Below are 26,819 nucleotides of genomic sequence, written 5' to 3' on the forward strand. Positions count from 1 at the left end.
ATGATGGCTTAAAAGAAACATAAAAGGAGGGTGTAAAACAGCTATTTCCCCCCCCCCCCCCCCCTCAACACACCTCGTGACCCCGTCCGCCATTTGTCATCGGTCTTCCAGACTCGAGATATGTCGGTACTGACTCAGGTTCAGGACCTTCTATGGTTCCCTAGAAGAGGTTGGTTTTGTCCAGTAACTGTTCTTTGTATTGATGCTACTCATCCATCTTGGGGCAGACTGCATGCACGCAGGGCCGTGCTTAGGGGCAGGCGGACGAGGCATCTGCCTAGGGCCCCGCGCTTTTGATTGATATGGTAACTAGGCATATGGAAGTGTAGTCAGCCGTGGCGTGAGGGCCCCGCACATGCCCTTTGCCTCGGGCCCCGCGGGGGCTAACAACGGGCCTGCATGCACGTCCTTTACAGTTGACTCTTGCCAAACTGTGGACCCGATGTCTCAGAGTTGGGATCAGTCCCTACCGATCATACAAGAACTCTAACAGAGTTTAGTTCCTTGACTAAGCATTTTGGTTTCCCCTAGGGGTCTCGTTAGTCTAAACCTCACTCATGGCAACTGGATGGAGAGTCTGTGTTTTTCCCAACTTATATTTACTCCTGCCAGAAAGTCTCTTAAAGAACACTGCCTCCCATAAACGAGGAAGAGCTGGTGACAGTTCTCCAAGTTCTGACAGTTTGGGACTTGACCTTCGCGGCCAGGCATCTATCGGACAATTCCACAGCCGGGACCTGTTTGGGTTCCCGTAACCTTTTCTGCCATGACCCACACCAGTATTCTCTCTGCTGACGTCCGGCATAATCGTGTCAGTTTGTCACATCCCAGACCGCCTAAATGTCATGGACTAATGGACTTTCCACACCACTAGCTGTCCCAACAGAATGGATCCTGGACTTGAAAGTTTTCAGCAGATTTCACTGAATTTTCCATTTTGAAACAGCGTCTGCTTATTACTGCTTATTATGCTTTCCACGTGGCTGCTTCAAAGGTGGCTTCGTTTGAAAATCTTCTCTCGTTAAGCTCGCCATTGTTGCCTGTCATTAGGTGTTCGGGTGGAAAGACAAAGGTCGTGTTCAGAGCTTATTATTCATTCAGCTGATGGATTCATTGCTGGCTGACATGGTCGAATAAGCATTCTAGAGATTGTTAGGTGAGTGCACGTGACACGTTCTACTGTTGCAAATGCCTCAGGGAGTGACGAGCGTTGACCTAGTACGGTGAACCATGACCACCCAGTTCGCTAGCAAACTACACAAGGCCTCATCTCTAACAACAGAGGAGAAAGACCATCAGAAGTCGTTGGTCAGCCTTACCTGGGGCACCTGTCAATCATTTTCTGGAGCGACCCGGTTGCGCCTGTCAACCTGGACAGTGAGGATTGGATGTCCTGGGTTCAGATCTCGTCTGTCTCTGCACGTGGCTCCTATCTACAGGACAGGATGATATAGCCTTAGTTCCTGACTCGGCGTAAGCAGCAATTCCCCTCCCTCAGTCATTTTCTGATGAAAATAAATTCCCCAGTTCCCATTTTTTTTACCTCCAATTATTTTATTACAATTTTAAGAGGATTTCTGTATCCCAATCATATCTTGAAGTCAAAGAAAGAATGGTCTTAAAATACTATTCTCCCTATTTTCTTAAACTTACAAGAACCATTTCTTTATCAGAAGTATTTCCCATTATCTAGCTACACTACTCATCTGTCTTCTGAGAAGGACGATGCTTTAAAAATAATAAACTCACGGGCACCTATTGTATCGAATAAGTTTATGATGTGTGCACGCGCGCGCGTGTTTTGTGTGCGTGTTTTCGTCAGTCGCTGTGTCCGCCGAAAAGTTCAAGGTCTCTCGGGCCACGATCGAACTCGCCTTGCCCGCCCTCATCGGTCCTGGCGACAGCTTCCTCCCTCCCTTCTTCATCAGCCCGTCTGTCGTGTGCATTGTTCATTTGCCAGCTAGTCTGATTGGACTGGAGCTTGGCTGCGGAGCTTGCTCGACCATGAAATCCCAGCTCTCCTCAATCCTTCTTTCTCTCCAGCAAAGAGTTTCTCTTCGCTCACTCCTCCTCCCCGTTAATTAGAAGTGAACGCTTCTCCTAGGCTCGGTTACCTACGTCTGTTGTCCACGCGACGAACGGTGGAGTACAAGAGAGAGAGAGGGAGGGAAGAAGGGGTTGCATTGCCACCGACAGAGGTCGCTAGCTGCGTTTCGTCAGTCAAGGTGGCGGCGCATGCACACGGCGTCAGAACATCCCCACATCCCCACAATCCCCCTCCCCAACCAAGAAGAAGGGGGAAGTACTCCAGGAACGCCTGTTGGTACGCGGCAGAGCAACCCTCATCCACCCACCTCTTCCATTCCGCTTGTCGGTAACGGCGCGGCGTGCTGGATGCCGTGCTGGGGTCAGATGTTGTCGTGTCGCTGTTTGCTGCAGTGCGTCGTGGAGAACAACCCCGACGTTGGTGCTTGTTCACGAGTTCAAACCCTGCCGATGACGAAGAGATCGAGGACAGAGACAAGCAATCTAGTGACAGTCTTTACATGCCCTCGTTAGATGAGGACGATGATGGTCTTGGAGTCGCGGCGACCACGCAGCTGGTCTTCTCACAATAAGTAAGCGACTTCTCTTTATTTCTGATTTGTAACAGACTGACATAGTCTACCATCTGTCTTTTGTTTTCTTTGTGTTTAAATATCGCAGGAGGTTTGAGCGTGTCGTCAATGAAGTGGGGATTGATCTTTCTGTGGATCCGACTCATTGGTGATAGAACCGTGGTTGCTGGATCGGTTCCAGCCTCCCACACCGTCTGTCTGTCTTTCTCACCCCCACACAAAAGACTTGAAACACGATATTCATGCAAATGCTTCGATACACTGAATTCCTACATATCTATAATTATGATCAGAAAGGCATTTAACAATTTTTAAGACAAAATTTCGATTTGGTGTTAGGGACTTGGCAACACATTTCTACAGAGACAGGCATCACGATGGAAAATCTTGTGCCCGCTGTGTGGAAATGTTAGTGGGGACGAAATTCACTTTGTGCTTACGTGCCCATCCTAAACAACCTGAGGATGACATTAATGGATCGTAAATATTGTAGATACCTTAGCTATCTTAAGAATTTCTCTGCTTTTGTCTTCCAAAAAATCAAACTACGTGCAGAAAATCCTGTATTTTCACTACTTTGCGATGTTATAGGCGAGGAGACTCTTATCGTTATACGATCGCTGTACATATTGAAAATCCTGTTTTTACACTTGTACATGTTATATACAATGGACTTGGTTTATCTTATGAATAACACCCTTTCAAAAAGGTGACTAAAATCCTACTGAATAAAGAAATAAATCCCCAGCTCTCCTCCCCCATACACATTTACAAAATGAGGGTGAGGGCAAAAAGATTATATTACAGAAACTGCTGTTCTCTATTTTTTTCCTTACCTGTTACCTGACAAGAGAAAGAGATGGTAAAGATAAAATCTTATTGTATTATAAATTATATATATATATATGTTTAGTATAATACACAAATAACATCTAGCATATCTAAAGGCCGTGTCGGAATGCTGGTGGTAATGGAAGGCGTACCCGAGGGCTGGGAACAACAAATAATGTGTTGTCATAGTTTTCTTGGCGATGTTCGCTGTAACGAAGCGATTATATCTTAATTTCAAAATTATGTTCTTTGTGTTTATCACGCTGGAAATTTTGTTTTATCTTCATTCGTTGTTTTGTTTGTTGTTGTTGTTGTTGTTGTTGTTCCTGCTGCTGCGGTTGTTTTGTTTGTTTGGTTGTTTTTTGTTTTTGCTTTTTTTTTCTATTTACTTCCTCCTGTTTTTGCTATTGTCCTTCTGACGCTGTCCCGCGATTTGAGCTTCTAGGTACGGGTAGTTTTTTTTATAGGTACTATATTGTAGTAATATTGTTGTTAAGACGATGCTATTATTATTAATAATTGATTATCATCATCATTTCACTGGAACGTTGACGAAGTTTAAATAATTAATAATGTTCGCTGTGGAAGGTAGACAAGGAGTCATTAAAAATAATCCGGATGAAGACAGATGTAAAATCGCCGAGGCATCCTTAGCTCTGAGTTACAAAAGTCAGTCGGCAGCAAACTGTTTGTCACTCAGCAGAGAAGCGAACAAACACATCCACGAAAAACGACTTTGCGTATCACAAACAATTTTCAATCTTGGGAACTCTTTGGTTATTCTGCCTGCTTCCTGGACTCTGGCTCGATGCCACAGTTGCTAGGCAGCGAATGTCATTTGCGGGGGAGGGTGAAGGCGGGTCTTGAAGTCGGAAACGGAAAGAAGAGAGCATCAGGTAGTATGAGATCGGTCGATGGAGAAAGCATTTTAACAATCGAAGGCTCGGCCACAGATACACATCCGCTTGGTAAAATAAGATAAACAGGTGTGAATTTTATCTCACGCACAGGTTCGATCTCTCGTCGCACACCCAGGACGAGAAAACAGATTTATTTCACCTGAATGTGTAAAGCAGTGACTGGCAGTTGCTTCTAATTAAAGGAAATATCAAAAGCAAACACAGGTGATTGCTAATCAAAAAAAATAAGAAACGGATTCTATGAAAGCCGGCGTCTTCTTTCGGGTTAAAGAGTAGAAACACGAGGCCAAGAATCACATTCAGTTTGGATTAAATGTGTTTTAGAGAGGAAGATTGTGTTTCAGTCAACCTCTCACAGGGAAAGTCGTATCATAAGGCGAGAATTATGATTAAGTGCATCAGAACCTCAGGGTTTGGTCGTTTTTCTTTCTCTTTTTTTCCTACAGCCTTCGCAAATCCTATACTGTATAGTCATAGCTATAAATCCTGTCTTCGTGGCTATAACTCCGATGTAGTCAGGGCTATCGACCCTACATAGGAGAGGAATCTCTAATCAATCAACCGATCTCTCATTTCTTTACTGTTATCAGTGGCAGCCTTTCATTACGTTCATGGCTAACCCTCGAGGGTAGCCTAACCTCTGTTCCGCGATTGCGGCCTCTGGTATTTACTGTTAGCTCGCAGGTTTGCCTGTGTTTGTCACTGATAAACTCCCTCGCACCCTGGCCACCCAGTAAACAGCGGAGGAAACTACAGTAAACAACAAAGTAAACAACAGCCGCATCGCGAGAGGGTTGAGGTCTGTCTCTAACATGCCGAGATTAGACACGTTGAACCACTCACAGCTCACTGCTCGTTTAATCTATGAGCACCTCACGTATGCACGCACGCACCTTTGCAGGATCATACTCGCACGTGCGTTGCACACGTGGGTGCAAACTGCATTTGACAGCGCATGCGCAGTGAGGTACCTACCTACGAAGGTTCGTGCTCGGTGTTAGCCGGGTGCACGCCATGTAATAGGTGAGAAATCGCGTCAGGATCCGGGCATGAGTCACCCTACTCTCAAGGTAAACAATGCAGGCAAAACAATGTATTGTGTACACAAGATCTGATATCTTCTCATCAACTGTACTATTTTTTTCTACACCCGGTGGCGCAACGGGTAGCGCCCGTCCCCAACACGGCGAAGGTTGGCTGTCCTGGGTTCAGCTCTCGTCTCAGGCTCGCTGTTCTTTCAAGAACAAGTCACGAGAGGACTATAACAATATGTAAAGCTTTGTGATGCTAGTCATGGTATCTAAGTAAAGAATGCGGGAACCGTAGATGGTAAGCTCAGCGTTTTGATGTGAGGTCAACAGAGGTCACTGACTGACTGTACGATTCTCTGTGCGATGGTCTCTGTCTTGGCATCCACACGCATCTGCCGGGTACACTCCTTTCGGCAACTAGTTTACCTTCAGCAACCGTACATACTGTACTGCTGATGCAAATGTCAAACCGTCGAGAAGCTGGTTTTCTCTGCACCTCTTTTTTTGTTTGGCATATAGGTTACAAGCAAAGACTCCACACATTTACAGATGATAAATGCGAGGGCTGAGTGGGTAGAAAATGGAAGAGAAAAAGAGAAGAACGAAGGGGGATAGACGGAGGGAGATATAAAAAAGAGTTGGATGGAAAGAGGAAGTAGAAAACAAGAATGAGGTAGAGGGTGGATGTAGAGAAGAAGGGAATAAAACTCTGAAAGTTTAAGAGCCACCGTGGGACTCATTTGCAAGCTCATTGCCAATTCATCTTATGATCCTTGGTGTAACTTCTGGCGCAAGTAGTCATTCAAACTTGTCAGGAAGTGGTACACTGGGACTAAATTCATATATCCTTCCGTCCGTCTATAGTCTCTATCTCCACACACACACACACGCACGCACACGAGCAGTGCAACAGTACACACCTGGAGAGAGAGAGGGGAGGAAAGTTAGCTGAAGGACAGAGGGATGCAAGAATAATTCAAAAGGCGTTTGTTGAAAAGCTGCTGTCAGCATGACATTGTGCTCAGTGTACCCTGCACACAGTGGTATGAAGACGAGAATGGCAGCAAGAAGTCAGCGGAAGTGGCGTCAGTACCCGACATGCTCTTCTTTTCCGGGAGGTTCTGGGAGTCTCGCATTTCCCTGTCTCACCCACTTGGAGCAGAGCTCTGCTCAGAGAATCTTAACGGGGTGGGGGAGGCGAATTCCAAGTGCTGGAGCGAGTGAATGAGCCACCAGGTGAGTGAGTGAAAAAGACAAAGAGTAAAAGAATAAAGGAGAGGGAGAGAATGAAAGAGATTTCACGAAGTTTTTATTGACATCTGGCAATGCCAATAATTATCACAGGGTGTACTTCATTTTACACATATACCCCCTATTACACCCCTGCTGAGGGTTGATTTCAAATGACTATTGGTTCTACAGGCAAAGAATAAAGTTTCTCTGAATTCAATAAAAAAAATTCCCTTTTAAGGAGCTTTAAACAAAATACTGAAAAAACAGTGACCGTAGAACATGCGACATGAGAAACAGGGCATGACGGTATGTCCCCCGTGTGCAAGCTTGATGTATAGTGCCAGAGTAGGTAGCCGTAGAGGCTGTGGTGGTGTGCACACACTCGGGTCTGTGCGTGGATGTTTGCGTGTAGCACGAGCTGGCAACGACCGACTGTCCAGCAACAAATCGATGTGCGAGTCGGTGAACTGCCTCCTATGACACACCCGGGGATCACTTCCGCGCCCAAACCATTTTGTCAGCCACGCGTGACGGGCAACAAGAGCTTCACTGACAGCGGCCATGACACTTAACTACATCAGTGCATTTACACTCCTGTGACTTCTGACCAGCAAACCGAAAGATCCAGTGTCTCCCTGTTGCACTTTCTCATGATCCGTTTTAGCTATAAACTATCGGTTCCTGAATAAAAAGGTTTTATCTTTTATTGCTGGCTACATCGCCACGTCCAGAGGCAATTTTATGCCATCAAACAATGAGATGAGAAAGTTAACAGAAAAAATATCTTTTCACAAAGAAACAAGTTATATCTAGCGTAATGGAAGGTTTGGTAGTCCCCAAAAAGCTCAGCAAGTGACTGGTGTAGGATCTGGAAACCGTGTTTAAGAAATCCAAACAGCAGGAGACGTCCAGAGCTCAATTTTTAGAACGTATTGAAGACAAATTGAGTTCACTTAAACATTTATCCAAAAAGTGAAGTTCGTACAATTTCGTGATCCTGATGTTTTTAAATATGAGTTTGTACTTTGATTGGAATAAAAAGAACAGCCTGGCCGGAAGCTCTCAGGTAGGAGTGTCCGCTCTTGGTCCATGTCTTTGCTGGCTCTAGTGTGCTGTCGTGACGGGTGTAGTGCGAAACACAGCCGCTAGGGGGCAGGTGTTTGCAGACCAGCTTGGCACCAAGCAGTCAGAGAGAACCATGTATTCCGAAATTAATCGATGTTAGTTTGTTTGCTGCACAGCGATGTGTTGTTAGTTTTTACACCTCTCTCTCTCGCTCGCTCTGTCTCGTTGTCGCTTCTTTTTTTCCCTCACGTCCATGCGTCCAACCCTCCTCTACCCTCAACAGTGTCTCACAACAACCGCCCACGCAGACATGCACACGGTTTGTGCATTTCATCTTGACATGCTTGTCATCCAAGGAGAATATTCCAACACACGTTGTTCTTGTACATTCTGTTGGTCGAATAAATCCAAGCTGGCATCTCTGGCAATTATTTCGTAACATAACGAAGATGATTAAAAACATTACAGTTACCTCCACCCTCTTGCTTAAAGTATTCACTCAACTGACTTAAGTATATCTAGCAGATCGTAAATTTCTTGTTTTGAAAGGACAGCCTCAAATAGAGGTCAGAGGTCGCATTATCCCATGACGATCAAGAATATCTCACAGATGACTGATTTTTGTTACAACCCGATCAAGAACAGTTCAAAGGGTGCTGTGCTGTCATCAGAAGACGGACAATAACGGGCTGAAGGCTATTATGATTTTATCGCAGAACGATGAAAAATAGGGTTTGCTTGATGTCTACTGTGATTTTATCACACAGCAATCAACGGTTGTTTGAAATGCGATCCAGAACAATCCAAACAGTACCGACCTTTTCCGCGAACAACAGACACAGTGATGACAGGCCCACGTTTGGTAGACATAATCACATCATGGTCAACAAAAACTGCCATAGTGGTGCACTCGCAGCACGGTCAGTGTGCCCTGAAGGAGCAGTACCCTGTGTGCCCTACGTGCCCTACGTGCCCTTCGTGATATTTTTCTAAATGTCCCCCGGCATTACTTTGAGAACCCTCCGTGATCTTTTCCTGAACACCCTTAGACATTATCCTGTGTCCTACGTGATATTTTATTGGATACCCTGTATAAGTTGTATTTTTTCTAAATATTCTTTGGCATTATCCCAAAAGCTGTACGTGATATTTTCTCAATTATTCAAATATCCTGAGAGCCCTAGGTAAGGTAGATCGTGTGAAGGTTCTACGTGATGTATCCTCTCTTGGTGTTCCATGTTCTTTTATTTTGTCTGGGTGTTCTAAATGGAACCAAAAATATTACTCCCCAACACACACACACACTAGTAATATGTTTGCATCCTGCATGCTACAGTCCAGTCCGAGGCTTTCATTCAACTCAGCCATAATGTCCAAAAGAAGACACGCAGTTCTGATACGGCTCACTGAGTCCTGAGTGTCACCCTCGACTGAACTCACATCATTGTTACTACTCACCTATGTGGAACAAACAGAAAAGACTTTCTTGACATTGTGTTCATAGGTCGAGTGGACCTATTCCTGGATTTGCTTTCTCGAGTTTCATGTGAGAGAGAGAGGAAAGAGGAACAGTGCTTACTACAAGAAAAACAATAAAGCATTAATAATGAAAACTGACAACAACAAAAAAGACAAAGAGAGCTTTATTGTGAAATCATTCTATTACAGTAAAAACAATAAAGCTAAATACTGTCATACTAAATATAACAAAGCCTGGCATGTGTATATAAGAACTGAACTATGGGAGGGGAGGGATTAAAAAAAAAACAGAGAACGAGAGAGAAGCTTGGGGACGGCCAAGCCAACAGACAGACATATAAACAGATTTCATGTGCCACGGGCATGACTTCAAAGAAATGTCATAGTTAATACAAACACTGTGCATGCTGTGTTTGTTCTGGCCGCGGCCATGGGCGCGATGCACGTGCAGTCGTGTTCAGCATCGCGCATCTCTCAGGATGTCAAACAAGCATGCGCGTGGAAAATCAGAATGTTTTCACAATTTTTTGTGGTGTGGGGAATATTTAGGTTATGTTGGTGTCTCTGATAACAGTCCTCTCGTTTGTAAATTCCGCAGTACCAAAATAAATGTGTAATCTCGTCCTTCCAAACGATGTCCATGTTCCTGTCTCAGAAGGACAAGACGACGAGGCTTTCGTCTATTTTTTCTTCCCTTGCAGCATCAAGAAGAAAGGCTGCTATAAAGTCGTCTGCAACATCATTCTCGTGTGCGAGAGCAGCCATATTTGATGTATCAATAATAGGTTCAGGTAAATTAAACGGAATTTCCAGTAAGACGATCGTACCTCCACCCATCCAACCCGTACTCTTTCATCCCGGGGTGGATTTCATGTTCAGCGCTTAACTTACCTCCGAATAAAACCCTCAGCCCCTATTAGCTACTCGCTGGTAAGGCCAGCGCGTCCCGCGCATTTCGTGTTTCCGACTTTACCCGACAATAGCTAACTGGCGATGCAAATTTAGAACTGCGACCTACATTCTTTGTTCCGGGGGATTCCCTATTTGTGCGCATGTCCAGAAGACGTTAATATGTCTTCCGGGAAAAACAAACAGGCGTGCTCACAGATTTACTATACAACTCTGTGGATGTGCTCTTTTCGCGGAACAAACTTTGTCAGCCGACTTTTTTATAATAATGGAGCCGACGTCTTCCAAACGCCAGCGAGGAGCAAACTGGTCCAGCAGGGAAGTACGGGCATTATTAGAGGTTTGTTCTATTATTATTATTTTATATCAGTTTTTGAACTTCGGTAATTGTGATTCAGTGATGTAAAAACTACTTTTTACTGATTTTATTTTAAAATATTTGGTATAAACTTAATTTCATTACAGTACTTATATTTAACTATTATTTGTATCTATTATTTTCTCTTTTTTCTATGCCATAGATAACAATATTAATATTTTAAAGCTTCGATTTCACCATTAATTATGAAGTGGTAGTGTCACAGTCTTTGCTGCTCTGTGTGTTGGGGTGAGAGTGGATGGGTCGATGAGGCAAAATAAACATTTCTTTAATTCTTTTTAGCTCTTTTCGGTTACATTTTGTTTTAAAAACAATACTGCATAGACATTAAACTTTTTTTCAGTTTAAGAGAGAGGTTTTTGAGATAACTCTAGTCAGCAGCTGCCCAGGTATGGTTTATTAAGAATTAACAATGAATTCAGTTTGATACCAAATGATTTTTTTCACCTTAATATACCTCCACCCCACAGGTCTCTTTGAATTAAAAGGTTCATGGTGTAGTTTTTGTCTTTTCTTTAGGAAAGAGGGGAAGATGACTAAGGGTAGTACTATATGAAAATACATCATTCTACCACCCCAAAAAAAAAAATCACTGGCATGATCTGAAAGTGAATTTCATGTCTAAATGTCAGTAAATCTAATGCAAGTGTTAATAACATACAGTTGACTCATACAGCTGGTTGAATGATAGACAGTTTACAGTGCATGGCTATATCACATAAGTTGATTCAGTGAATTTATCATAAGAACAATATTTATGTTTTGCACACAAATAAAATGTACTTGTGCTCATAAAGCCATAAATTAAATTGAAAAGCAAAGGTACATAGACAATCATGAATATTTTGCTGTGCAAAAATCACTTCTTCATCACTATTGTGCATGACTATCATAAAAGAATATTGCTATGCTTTCACTACATTAAATATTTATGCTTGTGGTTTGATGACACATTGAAAAAAAATAATGTTGTCCTTCTCAGGAGATCCGTCATAGTGTTATGTACTATGCATCACATTACCCATGGCATGTTCCCTGTATATCTGTTTTGCACACTTTGCCATTACTATACATGAAACAATTTGGATGTTTGTTACAGATTTGCCTTCATATGCACCTGTTCCTGATGCTGGCCTAACAAAGGAAGTGTTCTCTAGTGTAGATGTCTATGATACAAATAGTTTAAGATGTACTCTCAATATATATTCTGAGAAAATAAGTGTCAAGCAGAATTTAAGTTCAGGTCAGCTTTATGCTATACCTAACGCTGTTTGCAGAAATGACAAGTACTGTTAATAGTTTGTAATCTCAGCAGTCCTGTCCAACCTTAAATGAATTTTCAGTAGGATGCATGTGTGGAAGTGTAATGTATCTTAAGAGTGATGTACAATTTTCATTGTTGTTGTTGTTTTGGGATGAGCAGACATTTAGAGTTGCATGCTGGAATTAATAAAGTTGATCATTCATTTTCATTGTATTTTCTGCCTGTTCCTTAACCAAGAATGTCTAATGCTGATATACTTTACTATTCTTCAGAATTTTGCTTCAAAGTGAGTGGAAGCCTCAAACATTTATTCCAAAGAGTTGCACATGTAAAATATTGTTCAAGAAGAATATAAGATTTTAATAGCCAAGTGACAGCATTAAGAACATGTCTTAGTGATGACCGCTACTCTTGACAAACACTTGCAGAGGCCACCACATGCACTACTGTCTGCAAGACTATGTCGAAATTTTCCCTTGTAATAATTTCATAAAGGAAAACTCATACATTTTTTTAAAAAGTCCTGTCCAAGAAGAACTGCATCTTTCATTTATTAAAGTTAAAAGGCATTTGCTACTTTCTAAAGAGATCTGTATGAATGAACAGCTACTAAGTTTCATAAGAATGAAAATTTAACTATTTCTACAGTCACATAGTTCTGATATTGTGAACTCTACAGAAAAGTATAAAATTATGATATATTCACAAGAAAAATCTACTTATAAACTGGATACTAGCAGCTTGACCTGTTGTAACACATGTTGGGCCTACATTTAAACTGCATGTTGACTATGTCTATTGTTGATGTTCTAACTTCGTTATCAAAATAGTTCTGAAATGTATAAAATTCTGGTTTAACATATTTACAAGAAAAGTCTATAAACAGATTGGTTCCTGACAGCTTGGCCTGCTGCAACATGGGCTCTTTCTGTGGGAGCATCATGTTCTGAAACAGTGTCATTGATTTTATTGTAGTGATTTTCATTATTTAAATCATTGTTATGTCCAACATCATTATTGTCGCCATCATTGTCTGGCTCTCCCCGATTGAGAACACAGTCACTTCACATGCCTGATCTGGTTCCATCTTCAGACCCTAGAGACAATCCCATCTCTTTTTAGCTATGCCTGAAATACAAACATCATCACCATCTGTAGAAATTTATACTGACTGCTGGAATGTACTGCTATACCACAATGCAATAACTACATTCACTGTGATTTAAATGAACTACTAGCTGAACATATTATTGGCATTGTCATTTACAAATAGTATACACAGTACATGTAAACAGGTTTCAATCAAACCAGTATTATTTCCATATAAAACTATTCAATGTATACACATGCTGGGAAAAATATTTAAATGTGTTCAAGTCTGACTTTACTATACATAGATACAGTTAATGTGACCAACATAAACATTTGGTGAAAACTTTGATGCAAACTCACATACCAGTTGCATGTACAGCTATGTGCTGTGTTGTATTTCCTTTCCTGCAAGGGTGCAGGATGCTGAAATGGTGTCAACAATCACTCTCCTATCATGCAGCTACTGTCACCTAGCATGACCCGGTCCAATAGTCTACAGTTGCTTCCAAAGGCTGCAGACACCCTGGATGCCACTTTGCAAGCACGTTGATAAACATTAACCTGTTCAAATATATATAAATAGCAATATTAAGCTTCGGGTATATGGATTATCGATGCATCAGCAGATGACATTTTGAAATTGTTTGACATGAGCCACACTAAATATAAAACAAAACATGTTTATTAATTGTGATGATAAGAAAGTTTTGGTTAATGGTATGAGAGTGTTTTTTAATTCCTAATATCTTGGGATTGTGTAGTAGCAGTCTATTTTCTGCTTTTACAAAAATGTTTAAAAGATATTAAAGTGATTAGATGTTATCTGCAAAATTTTCGGAGAGAACATTTTAGTCTATGGGGAAAATATTAAATGCTTGTATTTATCATGATTTGGCATTGGGGAAGAGTCTATACTGCAACAATTTATGGTACTTCGAAAGGTTTAGTCATATGTGAATAAAAAAGGCAACCATATTGATTACAAAGTATTACCAGGGCCGGCGCTAGGCTGTGTTGCGCCCTAGGCGAAAAGAAAAATTCTGCGCCCCCCCCCCACACACACACACACCTCACAAAAAGTGAACCATGTTATATCATTTATTTTTGCAATTTATTTAGTCCTGGTCATGAAATTGATGCTTAAAACCTCACTTTCCTTGTTTTTTGCTGTGCAAAACGAGTTATCAGTTCCTTCAGATTGAGTGCATTTGCCAAGTCATGCTCAATAGATATGGTGGCCAGCCCAGTCAGTCTCTCTTGCAACATTGTTGATCTCATATAGTTTTTAATTAATTTTAATTTTGAGAAACTCCGTTCTGCACTGGCAACAGAAATTGGAAGGATCAATAAAATTCTGAGAGACACTACAACATTCGGCACAATATCAAATAGCTTATGTTGGATTATGAATGTTAAGACTTCTTTGGGGTTCATTTTAGGCTTGGGAAGTCTTCTAGCCACAACCTGTCATTCAGAACAGAGTTCCTCCGCGTCGATGTCTTTGCTGTCTCTGTGCACTAGTGCCTTTGCCAAGACCTCGTAAGATAGTAGATTAAAGTAGAATGTCCTTCCTTGGTTTTTCAGAAATGCTTTGGATATCATAAAGAAATCCAAATAATGCACTGTGCTCCTGAATCTGTTTAAATCTGTCTTCAATGGACGCAGTTCAAACAAGAAAGCTATAAGGCTTAAGTATCACCAGTAATGATTGCGGCGGTCTGTCTCAGAACTCAACGCGACTGTGATGTGCTAAAGACCACAAGACTGTCACGGACCCGTTTGTGCAATGAACAGTTTTGCAAAAAGTTACACCACCGCTATCGCAACCCGTTGCATCCACACAATCAAAATAAGCACTATAAGAAATAAGGAAATGAAATTAATGTAAAGAAAGACATAAATCGTGTTAATAAAATATATACAGCTATGTCACAGTGTATAAAATTCATGCGAACTTATCTTTACAAACTCTCATGAAGTGGCTGTAGACAGTAGCACTGTTCAGTCTGGCACGGCTCAATCCAGTTCACAACCTTTAGTTTACTGACTCAGCTGTGGAAGGATGATCGCTCCAAGCACCCAAACAGACGATTACAAAGTAAATTCAAACAGCAACACGAGATGCCTGCAGCCGCTCAGACAAGTGAGGTTTTGACATCGTCCTGTGGTTTTTAAGTTCAAAGTTACAACTACCTCTTCCCCACTCTGGCTGTCCAGCCCTGGTAATGTGATCTGACTTTCTTTAAAGTGGTAGAGATTTATCTCTACCCTTCTCCACTAAGCCACCCCACTGAGGTCCTTTCAATCTTTCTCTCTTCTCTCTTTCTCATCTCACGTACAACTATCAAGTAACATCGCACCACCTTCTTTGTCCAGTCTTCTAGTCTGATCCGACTGGTCATTAGCTGTGACAGATTTATCGCTACCTGTGGGCCTGTCCACCTATAGCACCTCCATCGGCAAGTGCTTTCAATGGTTCTCTTCTTTCTCACCTTACAGACGAACTAACAAGTAAAACCGAACTGTCTACATGTTTGCTGCTTAAAAATAGTAGAAAAGTGGTTTTCTGAAAGAACTCATTACGACCAGAGGCGTTACAACCCAGAAGTGTCAAAGAATGGCTTATTAAAATTAAATCTTTTTCGAGAATTTGCTGTCAGATTTGATTACTAAATTATAAGTAAGAACTACTTTTTGTCAAGAAAAAGTAGGTCTGTTTTTTAATTTCAGGCGTGCATCATACACACATGGATGCTTGCATGCCTCCCCAATCAGACCTACACTTATGAGTAGCGGGATTTCAAACACTCGTGTAAAAGGTTTTATGGAGTGCACACTGATGGAGACAAGAAATGTGTAGCACCTTGCTCTGGTCTTATTTTGCTGTGTGGTCTAAAACTCAAGCTATCACAGCTTCCAGCCTCTAGACCACCCTGATAGCAGCTTCCTCATGTTCCCATCCAAAGTCACACCACAGTCACACCTCACAGGTGGGCGGGGAGCAAGGTCTGTCAAGAGAGAGTCTTCTGGACACTAACAATGCAAAGTTGTAAATCATGGTGTCAGCTCCCCAAACACAGTCCAGTGATCAACACTGCGTGGTGTCCAGCACAGGGTTTGTTGAAAACAAGAGAAGTATATAGACTGTAGGTCTTAGTACGCATTATCTCTTAATAACCAATTTCAAATATTCTGTCAATGGAGCATAACAATAAGCTATCCGTTCAAACTGTAGACAAACAGATGCACTCTTAGATAATAAAAATAAACATTACAATTTGACAACTAAAGCGTAATACACCAATCGAACAGAAATTTAATAATTAATAAGAAAGTTAAATATTCACGACCATGAGTCACAACAGTAAGTACAAGACTATAGGCCATCAGTGTCAGTAAATAGATAGGCTATAAACTTCAAATGGCTCTACCTTGATGTTTGTCTGCGAAAGACTTTAATACTCTTATTAACTAAGAACGCGTTGGTGACATTAGCTAAGTTCCTTCGGGTTGAAAGTTCGTAAGTGTAAACAATATTGAGCATAAAACTGTTGTCATAACCACAGAGAAACTCGCGTAGCAAACTCAAGTCAGTGTTGTTGTCTCTGATCTCAGCTGCAGTGTTTTCAATGCATAAGTGTGGAACCTCTTCAATAGTAAGATAGAGGAAAGAAAGGTGAGCTTGGTATTAGTGGAATGCGGTCCACTCCATCGTAGGGGTCCGCACTGACCAGGCCCCATCCACCAACCCGCCCCTCCACTGTCTATTCTCCGCCCTCTTCTTCCCCGCTGGTTAGCTGGTCACTTCAAGTGCACCCTGTAATAATTGGTTTTCCTGTACTACATCACTACATGAACTGAGAAACTCGGTGGTGAAGTCAACCTACAAGCAGAGGAAAAGGTGCCTTCCACCAACGCCGCCCTTCCCCGCCCCTCTCCCGCCCTCTACTTGCCTGCCGGTTAGCTGTGGTCACTGCAGGTGCGCCCTGGGATAATGCGATAGTGGGGTTTTCCTGTCATACATGTACTGAGAAACTAGCGTGGTGGTCAGTCTACAAGCAGAGGAAAAGTGTCCTGCTAATATCATTTTGTGAAAATGACATTTTTCCCTAAAATTATTCATTAAAAAAAAAAAAAAAAAAAAAAAAAAAAGCAGGCCATTTTTTCCGCCCCCCTCGGTCGCTGCGCCCTAGGCGATTGCCTAGTTCGCCTAATAGGTAGAACCGGGCCTGAGTATTACCTGAACATTCAGTGAATGAAAATATTTTCCATTCACGTACTGGTGCTCATTATTTTCGCCGCCTGAATGTGGATATGCGTCCCGTCGATGTATCCAACAACACTCGGAAAAACCACCGTTGGCACAGAACTTTCCCTTCTGTCTGCCTCTCGCTAGTCGGGAAAGACGATCCATCGTCGAGCATGTCGTAGTAGCGTTTGGTCACTCTCCTCACGATGTGACATTTCTCTTCGGAAACTCCGACCAAATCGCCGCACACACGCATTCACACACACGTAAAAATGTTCAAGTTGCGAAGTGCAAAGCATACTCGTCTGCTTGAGGGAACATTGTTCCCTCGATTCGACATTTCCAATTCATCTTTTACCTCATAGGCAATAGACATTTTATCAACTCCACGAAATTCAAATTTCGTGTACACTTCTACATCATTGTAAAGATATAATTGTCCCTAAATATTCTGTTTCGACGAAGATTTCGCCTGTTTAGCGAGAGCACAGCTACTACAGTCGCCATTTTTCTGCGCCTAATAGCCGCGTAAAGGCGGGTCCCCCCTGACCATAACTTACCACGCGATAAGGCCGACTTATTCGCTATTAATTTCGACGTGGGAGCCACTTTTTGCGCTTAAGGGCTGATAAGCTAGTTATTCGCTGGTAAGTGGGATAAAGGCGCATCATGAAATCCACCCCGGGACTTTAAACTCTGTGACTGTGGAAGAAACTGGAGAAGACATTGAAATGTTTTGACGGACCGCAGGCGCCAGGTAAATCGTTCTCTCACACATCTTCTGACGTCAGCGAGGACCACTTAAAGTCGGCATTCACTTTACCTGCGTGGCGCCAGGTAGACCAGGTGTGCTTGGCGTCGAGGTACCGGCGCGAAGCCTGACTGTGGAACGCGCTAACAGGACGAACGATTGCAGGCAGTTTAGTTGGTTTAGCAGCCTCCTCCCTGCCACTTATTCCTTCCTCTGGCACGCGGGGAGGTCGTGACCTTTGACGAGGCCTGCCTCTGGCAGAAGGTCTGCTGACTGAAGATGGCACCGTGAGAACAAAGGTAATATGTATGTACTTTCCGTCCGCCATCCTCAACAAGTCTGTCGGCCTATATATTCAGACAATAATTTTTAAAAATAAGGCAGTGTGTGTGTGTGTGTGTGATATCCCAAGCTAATCGTGTAGAACTGTTCCTTTAGTCAAGGGAAGATTCTAGACTATGGTGTTCGGTCCGTGCATTTTTTTTTATTATTATTATTTTTTTTTTTTGGTGATACTATCTTTATTTAAATTTTATTTAATTAATTATAAGAATTGGCTCGTGTTTCCAATCTAAGAAAAAAGTGACTAGGCAGAACAAAATTTATAGGAGAGAAAGACTTACACAAGGAGATGGAGGGAGGGACACTGAGGTCAGAAGCCATTAGTGCTTATCGCCCTTTCAGAGTCCTCCATCCCTTGATCTGGTCCGCGAAAGCTCTGAGCGCTGACAGCCTGTCAGGTGAGCTGCCATTGACCCGGAAAAGCAAGGTTACTTGGTAGTCAGACATACAGTAGCAGCTGATCAGTTGTAGTCTGACTGGCATCTGGTATTGTGAGTGAAAGAGAGAGACTCGAAAGCATTCGGGAAATTCTCGTAGTCGATGCCAAGCGTGCGGTCTCGAACGTTTAACAGCGTTCAGAAACTGTCCAGAGAAAGAAATAGAGAAAGAAAGAATGAAAAAAGGAAAGTTTGTGCATATTTCAAAGCGCTACCGACTGTAATCACGAACACACACTGAAACTTGTACACCGTCGTAAATTCTCTGGAAACCATGCGGATGCTCAGGATGTCATTTTTTTTAAAGAGCAAGGAAGAGAAAATTATCCCGCAAATAGCTTTCGACTGTAGAGCGCTCGACTTCCGCTAACATTGAATTTTCCGCTTGCTTGATTGCCAAACTGGGGTGGAGGAAAGTGGGTGGGTGGGTGAATAGGTGGGTATTTGGGGGAAAGGTAACTGGGATAAAATTTGTGGAATGCTGGTGGGTTCTGTAATGGAGAGGCAGTGTTTGAAAACGTTATTGCTCGACATTTTGAAAGTGTGGTTTCAGGCCTAGTGAAGGGAGTTGATTTTCTGTTCAAAATTCATTCATTCATTAAATCATTTTTTTGCTCCTTGTTTCATTACAACATTTTTTTTTTATTAGCATTCATCATTCGTTTATTTATTCAAAACCTCTTTGTCCCTCGTTCCCAGACTTCTAACCCAGTCATTGATATTGTCCCTGTTAAAACCTAGTTTAGAAGGATCGGGAATCAATGTTGACTTCTGCTCCATTTCGGTTACTGTTCCGAAGAATGGCTGCTCTAAACAAAGGTTCGGTCATGATCGAGAAAGTGTTTAGGAATAAGTATCCGACAGTGTGCTATGAAAGCTTGTCGTCAGCTTGTCGATCCTTGCTTTTAGCTGGTCGAGCTGTCCTGTCGCAGAAACGAAGAAGGTACTAAGCTATATGTGCATCCAGTAATGAGAGCTGGAGATACAGCATGGATGTTTGTGGGATCCCTGAGATAGGTTGTGTGTGGGGTCTTAAGTCAAACGGTATTAAAACTGAATTTTTATGTTTGACTTTCAAAAAATCGAAAATTCAGACCTGGAATGATCACCAGAGTGATGGCGAGTTGTTGTCCCGGACACAAGATGAGGAAACCAAGGGCAAGGATAATGTCTCCGCAGGGATGAGGAGCAGTGCTTTCTGTGACTTTACCTCCAGGGCATCTTTGCCACTGCTTTATGACTGCTACCCCAGGTCGAGACACTCCTTTACCTTTACAGAGACAAAACTCCACATGTTGCTCGGTGCCTTCGACTTTCCCTCTCTTCTCACCCAGGAACACGGACACGTCACACATTTTGTTTTCTTATCAGCTTGCGCATCACTGATTCTTGCCATGCCGCACGTAACACTGTCTTCACAGATTCTTGCCATTATTCTCGTCAAGCTCGAGGGAACTAATCTGACACACATTGCCTTCTGTCTCTGCAGGTGCTGATGTTGTGAAGGGGAAAACAACGGACGCACGTGCTGATGCTCAGCGCCTCCCGAAAGAAGCAAGCCTGGCGTGACGTCACTCTCCGAGGGGAAAGACTTGACAGAGGTTGTCGCTGCTGTCATTCCACACAACACCATTCTCTCCATTAACTGAGCAGATTTGTCAAAGACTGACATCGATAACTACGAAAAGAACTCATAGGGAAGAAACAAAAAGGCATCATGGTGAATCAAGACGGCTTCTGATTGCTTTTAATCTCCTTCCACCTCATTTTCTCAAAGAATCCGAGGTGAGATCTTTCTACAGGTCAGCTCAGTGTCTTGACAACTGCTGTCACGTGTGTTGTTTCCGATGCCTCAACAGAAGCTGTATCGTCAAGTGATGCATTTTGACAACAGGCAGACGTCTACCCCCCTCTAGCCTTGCATTCTTATTGGCTGTAACTTCCGGACGTTAAAACAAAGACTTAAATCTTCAAAAGGCGTCTTCGCTCTTTCCCGCCCGTTATCGTTGCCATGGAGACCGCTGTTCAAAGCCTCCCGCCAGGTAATGGCGACTACAGCGTGCTTAACGTGGACCTAGCCCACGGAGAAGTGAAGGGGGCCGCCTCCATGGGGCCTCCCCCCGTCGGGTCGGAGGACGATCACGTGATGTTCACCTTGGAGACGTTCGTGACGATGATGACGACGATCGTGTGCGTAGTCGGCAACGCCCTCATTCTGGTTGTCGCCTCCTGGACCAGCGCCTTCGACAACTTTAACCGCTGCTACCTGTACTCGTTGACCTCCGCTGACCTCCTCATGGGCCTGTTCGTGACCCCCTTCTGTATCTTCAACACCATGTATGGAAAGTTCATCTTCAGCTCCGACATGTTCTGCTGCGTGGAGGCTTACTTGATGACCCTCTTCATCATGGTGAGAGATATATTTATTTATATTTTTATTTTTTAAATATTCTTTCCATAATATACAAAAACACGAAAAATACAGGATTTAACATCACAGCAAAAAAGCCACCACATCGATACAAGCACAGTCGCTTCCACCAGCAAAACCAAGCCAACACATTGTGTACACACATCCTGTCAGACTTAGAAAACCTCTCCCGAGCCCCACAGCAAAGCACAACATCAGCAAGAAAGTATCCAAGAAACACGTGACCTTTAACCCTCTTTTCAAAGCAAGAATTCAGTCCAAAACAGAGCCTCCATTCCACACGAGACTCATTTTCAGTAACAACCTATTTATGACTCTCCGGCTGAACAACAACAATATCCCAGCATACATCATTAATTGAAGAATCTTGTAAGACCTCCATTCGTTCTCCTTTTATTTATTTATTTCTGCGTTGTGAAGTGGTTTTTTTTTTTGTTTGTTTGTTTTGTGTGTGTGTGTGGTTTTTTTTTTTTGAAATTGTGTGCTTGCTGCCGTCTTTTGTGGTTTTTATTGTTTATTTACCGAATGCCATCACAATAGGGAGGGTTAAAGCGAGACGATATTGACTGCTGACATCAGCATAAAATATTATATTTTTATTTGTTTAACAACACGTGCAGGTGTCCATGATCTGCATGACGTACATGAACGTCGACCACTACGTGGCGGTGCGAAAGCCTGACCGTTACGGCGTCATGATGTCCTTCAACCGCTCCCTGTGCTGGATCGTCCTCACCTGGATCATCGCCACCTCCTTCTGCTGCCCACCGCTCTTCTCCATGCAGGTCAGTAACCGCCAGCAAGTCTCTGACGACGATGATGATGGTGATTATTATTATTATTAATGACCTCATTATCATTGTATCTCAATATTTGCATATCATGAACTTCATTTTTCATTTCATACTCACTCATTCATGCAAAAATGATGATGGCAATGATGAAGATAATGATAATAATTTATTATTATTATTATTATTATTATTATTATTATTATTATTATTATTATTATTATTATTACAGAGGGCGTTCTACTACCGCGAGGCGTTCATCTGCATCATCGACAGCCGCTACCAGCAGGCGTACTTCATGACGGTCATGCTGCTCGTCACGCTGCCGGTCGTCGTCGCCATCTTGGTCACCAGCCGTTATCTCTTCACCACCGCCTTCCAGGACCAGAAAAAGTTCTACGTGGTCAGTGCTTCTCTTTGTCGGTCTGATGACCTACCCTTTTATTCCGTTCCCCTTTCACTTGACTTGTCTGACAACAACAACAATGATGATGATAATGATAAACAATAATTGTGATTGGATCTCTGGTTATATCCTACAACCAGAAAATAAATGAGAAATCTTTTGAAGTTAATATAGTAAAAAATATCATAGTTGTTTATATATGTATAGACCCGCAAACTATTGCCTTTTGAGACAACTGAAGTCTTATCTATGCTTCAGAATGAAATGTTTATGAGAAATTCATCTTGTAGTCAGCAGTTATTTTACACCGGTAAATAATCATGGTTACTTCGATTCATCGATTCAGTCAAATATGGAATATTGAAACTGGATACCGGTCTAATGATGCACATCTCGTTACTGTTCAGTTGCGTATCGACTTGAGGTTAGGTTCCATTGGTTCATCTCACAGCTGAGAGATTTACAATTCCTTGTTGTGTTATAAATAATATATTACCATTTACCTTTCTGTTTGTGATTGAGAGTTTTTTTCCACTGTGGTGTCCTAAATGTTCTAGAGGAAAACATATCATTAAATTTTCAAAATTTTCTTTCATTTCGACCAAAAGCCATGTCTTACCGACCCCACTAACGTAACTACACATCGTTCCAATACTGAAAGTCGAATCTCGCACTTATATTACTGGACTGCTGGCAGACAAGTTTAGACGACATTAGACGACAAAGCTTCCGGTTTATTCACATTCTTTGTTTAGGCTCGCCGAGACTAACAGCGGAGAACTTCGCAAGAGGCTAAGCGTTGGTCTTGGCAGACAGACAGCAGTCCACTTACATCTGTGGTCGAATCGACCCTGGTCCAGGCTAAATGAATGCCCGAGCAGTAACACATATTTCATATCAACCGAACTTCTGCACATACATCTAATATGAACCTCCAAACTAAAAATAATAATGAGAAAATCGCGTTATGTACCATTGTGAAATGTGTTTTGTGTTTTGTGTGTACAGTATTACCAAGCGGCTGTTTTTAATTTAGTCAGATGGAGGCTGAACTTGTTTGAACAACGTATCGATCTGTTGGTAATCCTTGACGTTAATAGCTACTCGTGTCATCAGTGATCGATTCGTCTTTTGGACCTGAATCGATTCAACTTTCGATGTTGGGAACATGTATACTTATGTGGGACGATATGGTCATGGTGGTGTCGATTTGACTCGGATGAGCGGTAGATAGCACTGGGGCGATATAGATATAGAGATATAGAGATATAGAGATATAGAGAGATATAGATATAGATATAGATACTGGGGCGATATAGCTTGGATCAAAATGATAGGTGACCCAATAAACAAGCAGTTTGTTTTTCAAAATACATAACTGATTTAAACTTATTTATACAGAAAGTTGAAATATAGACCAAACAGTCGGCTAGAATATTCAAAGCATCTGTAACTACAATTTATTTTCTTTATATGAGTTGTGCTTTCCTCCGTAGTGCTTTTGCCATCTCTTCAATATTTCTGGTGATATAAGTTTATTGAACTCCGAACCGCTGAAACAATTCATATTTGTCCATGAAGTTGATTCTGATAACAGTTGTCATCGGTTTAAACTATCTTTTTAAAACAAGAGCACCTACGAGCTGATTTAAGAGAAGAAAATTCTTGAAACGAGTTTGAAATTCCTGTGAAACGCTTCTAAACGATTTTAAACCAATATCCTAAAAAATTGTTAATTTACTTCTACAAAATATTTTTAAGGTTTAGGCATGTGTTGTACAACTGGCCTCATATCTACAGATGTACACATTTTTGAAGTGGTGTATGGCTAATCCTACGTAGGTAACCATTTCTCGATTTTTTAAAAAATTTAGTTCTCTGTTTTGTTTTGTTTCTTTAGAAAGTGTACGAGGACTTCTCGGAGCGTTCCTGGAACTACTACATCAGCTTCGTCATCAGTTCTCTCTTTCTGGTCACGTGGCTGCCCTTCACCGTGGTACGCCTCATCGAGCACAACAGCCAATGGCGGCGCGAGGACATCCCACGTGAGCTGCACTTCTTCATCGTGTGGTTCGGCCTCAGCAACTGCTTCACCAAGTTCCTCGTCTACCTGCTGATGAGTCCGCGCTTCCGCAAGGGTCTGCGAGAGGTCTGCGGTCTGGAGGAGCCGCGCGAGTACGCGCTGTGCCAGACGCAGTGCAACAGCTCCGAGTCCATCAGCTCCAACATCATCATCGACCCCGTGCAGCCCAAGTAGCTGACAACGTCACTTCCTGTCCTGCGCACTGGAAACTTCTTCCGGTGTCGTGGCGGTTTCTTTTGGGCACCAAACTTACAGACTAACACCTTGAGGTTCCAGAATCTGTTTGTCGGCGAAAAGTGACTGAGGAATTATCTTTAATATACTTTATTCCGGAAACTGGCGACAAGTCAACAAAAATCGAGATGTTTATGAAGCTTTGTGTCCTAGCAACAGTGCTGAGGGCACTGATCCAAACATTGTAAGGAGAAGAAATACTGTTTATTTCTGAGCTAGATACATGTAACATGTTAATTACATATAATTACACATATCCAGGGCGAAAAATAAATGATAAACATCTTCCACTTCCCACTGATAACTCATTCAATAACTTTATGCATGCCAAGCTTAAAATAGTATTATACATCAGCACTCGTCCTGAAAATACAAAATTAATCTCTCTCAAGTTAAGGATTCATTTTCTCTCCCTATTTCTGAATCCACCTAGTGTTTGCGGCACAGAAGAGTGTCTTGTTAGTGTATGTCTAAGCTTTCCATATTACAACACTTTTTAATATTGAATTTCATATTAATAATGACATTATTACTATTATTTATGCTTTACATGTACTCTTATTATAAGATCTTTACATATCTGCAAATACGCGGATGTCATAAACCAGTCTTTTGCATCTTGTTAAGCTCGGCGAGTCACAGCACTTTCTAAATTAATGTTTATTTACATTCTAGACATATTGTCACATATCACAGTGATGTCTTCTTTGTACAGTATACCTCACACGATTTTGCTGTTCATCTGTGTGCCATCCATCAGTTTGTTAATTACTGGTAATTGTGATACGATGCTGGTTCAATGAAATTAAAGACGCTTAAATACATATATATCCAATAAGTGCATCAAGTGATGTAGAATCTACTAAGCTTATTGAGGGCTTTAGTACCTGTGTCTTTGAACTTTGCCACCATGTGTCTCAGTGTAGTGGGCTTCAGTCTACATCAACACACAAACATATCTTGCCAACAGTCGTGTCGTCCAGGTGACAAGTCTTGCCATTGCACGATGAGTCATTCTGTACTTATTGTTTTACATTACAATATGCCTTTCGTTCAGCCTCTACAAAAGAATGGCTTTTATTTTGTTTGCTGTCATCGACATTTTAAAATAGAGTATTCGACATGCATAGACTTTTAAAAAAATATTATCCATTTGTCCTGGTGGCATCATCTGAATGTGAAAGTCACGTGCAGTGGTAGACTTCCGCGGTTTGCAAGAGTGCACTTCGGGAACAATCCTTCCAACCATTATTGTTGCAGCTGCTATCGACATCAATCAGTCGGATGCCGACAAGCCATTCTTGTGCCAGACTTCAGTCCATCGATCAGACCAATTCACCACCAGCGATCTGCGCCCAGAGAAATAGTTCCATGGCTTTGCCTGCGCAGTGAGGGAGACGTGGTGAGGAGACGGGCGAGGGTGGGGAAGGGATGCCGAGGGAAAGGAAGACGGAAACAGCCGCTAGGATGGGAGACTAACAAATGAAGAACATGTCGACATCGACAGGTCGGTGCCTGGCTTGGTGTAGGCGTCCAGTCGGCCGCCCACTCGTGTCGACAGCAATTAAACTGGATGCTTGTGACATTGCCTGGGTTCCCCCCGAGGGTTGGTACTTAACCAAATCATTCTCGCATGCCAGGCGAAGCTTTAATGATCGAAGCTATCTGACTTCAGGAGCAATCATTACCCTGGTCTCCATTTTTTTAGTCTTGAGTATGCGTTAGCTAACACGCAAACACACACACTGAAATATGCACACGTGCTTCATATGAACATTGAGACCGTAATCTAGTTTGTTTTTTGTTGTCTACTTGTTTTTTACTCTTTCGCAATATTAATGCCTACAGCGAATCAACCATAAAGCATTACCATATTAATTATGGGTGGAATAGGTTTTGTTATCAGATGAACGATGAGCTAGAAATGTTATCGTGATAATATGTTGCATTATGGCGCGGTCGTTGCATTGTTTTAAACTATTGGTGTTAAACTGCTTTCATGTGGATGAGCGCCTAACGCAAGTGGCTGTACATTTTGTCCCCATGGAATTAAATGGGTTTTCATTATGCAGTAATACTGTTGCTGGAAGTGTTGCTAAGAGGATGAATGTAATGTGCTCCATTGCTGGGGGAGAGGTGGTAAAGGGAAAACACTCGTGTCAGAAGACGCTAAAAGGTTTAAATCATTGATTTAACTGCTGATTGACTTTTATCAAATTCTGTGAAGACAAAACAAACCTTACGAATTCATTTAATTAAAACTGGGTTCTTGCA

General features: G+C 42.1%; 2 protein-coding genes and 1 long non-coding RNA gene across 4 annotated transcripts; 2 read left to right on the forward strand and 1 right to left on the reverse strand.

Moving 5' to 3' along the window:
* Nucleotides 1–1,797: 1,797 nt before the first annotated feature.
* Nucleotides 1,798–26,817, forward strand: LOC112575887 (G-protein coupled receptor 52-like). 2 transcript variants are annotated; one of them, XM_025258018.1, is made up of 5 exons: nucleotides 1,798–2,618; nucleotides 20,090–21,010; nucleotides 21,652–21,816; nucleotides 22,055–22,225; nucleotides 24,129–26,817. In XM_025258018.1, the coding sequence occupies exons 2-5, from the start codon at nucleotides 20,612–20,614 to the stop codon at nucleotides 24,483–24,485; spliced, it is 1,092 nt and encodes a 363-aa protein (XP_025113803.1). In that variant the 5' UTR covers nucleotides 1,798–2,618; nucleotides 20,090–20,611; the 3' UTR covers nucleotides 24,486–26,817. The 2 variants fall into 2 exon arrangements, with proteins under 2 accessions (XP_025113803.1, XP_025113805.1); XM_025258020.1 differs by lacking the exon at nucleotides 1,798–2,618 and adding an exon at nucleotides 17,860–18,120.
* LOC112575888 lies at nucleotides 9,708–11,935 on the forward strand. Its single transcript, XM_025258021.1, has 3 exons — nucleotides 9,708–10,426; nucleotides 10,809–10,854; nucleotides 11,565–11,935. Exons 1-3 carry the CDS (start codon nucleotides 10,355–10,357, stop codon nucleotides 11,759–11,761), a joined length of 315 nt encoding a protein of 104 aa, XP_025113806.1. The 5' UTR covers nucleotides 9,708–10,354; the 3' UTR covers nucleotides 11,762–11,935.
* LOC112575889 lies at nucleotides 12,021–17,207 on the reverse strand. Its single transcript, XR_003101696.1, has 3 exons — nucleotides 17,062–17,207; nucleotides 13,186–13,382; nucleotides 12,021–12,857 (listed from the first exon to the last, which is right to left on the reverse strand). It is a non-coding gene; the product is annotated as an uncharacterized LOC112575889 (long non-coding RNA).
* Nucleotides 26,818–26,819: the final 2 nt, after the last annotated feature.

Source organism: Pomacea canaliculata, linkage group LG11 (assembly GCF_003073045.1).
Source record: "Pomacea canaliculata isolate SZHN2017 linkage group LG11, ASM307304v1, whole genome shotgun sequence".
Taxonomy (NCBI): domain Eukaryota; kingdom Metazoa; phylum Mollusca; class Gastropoda; order Architaenioglossa; family Ampullariidae; genus Pomacea; species Pomacea canaliculata.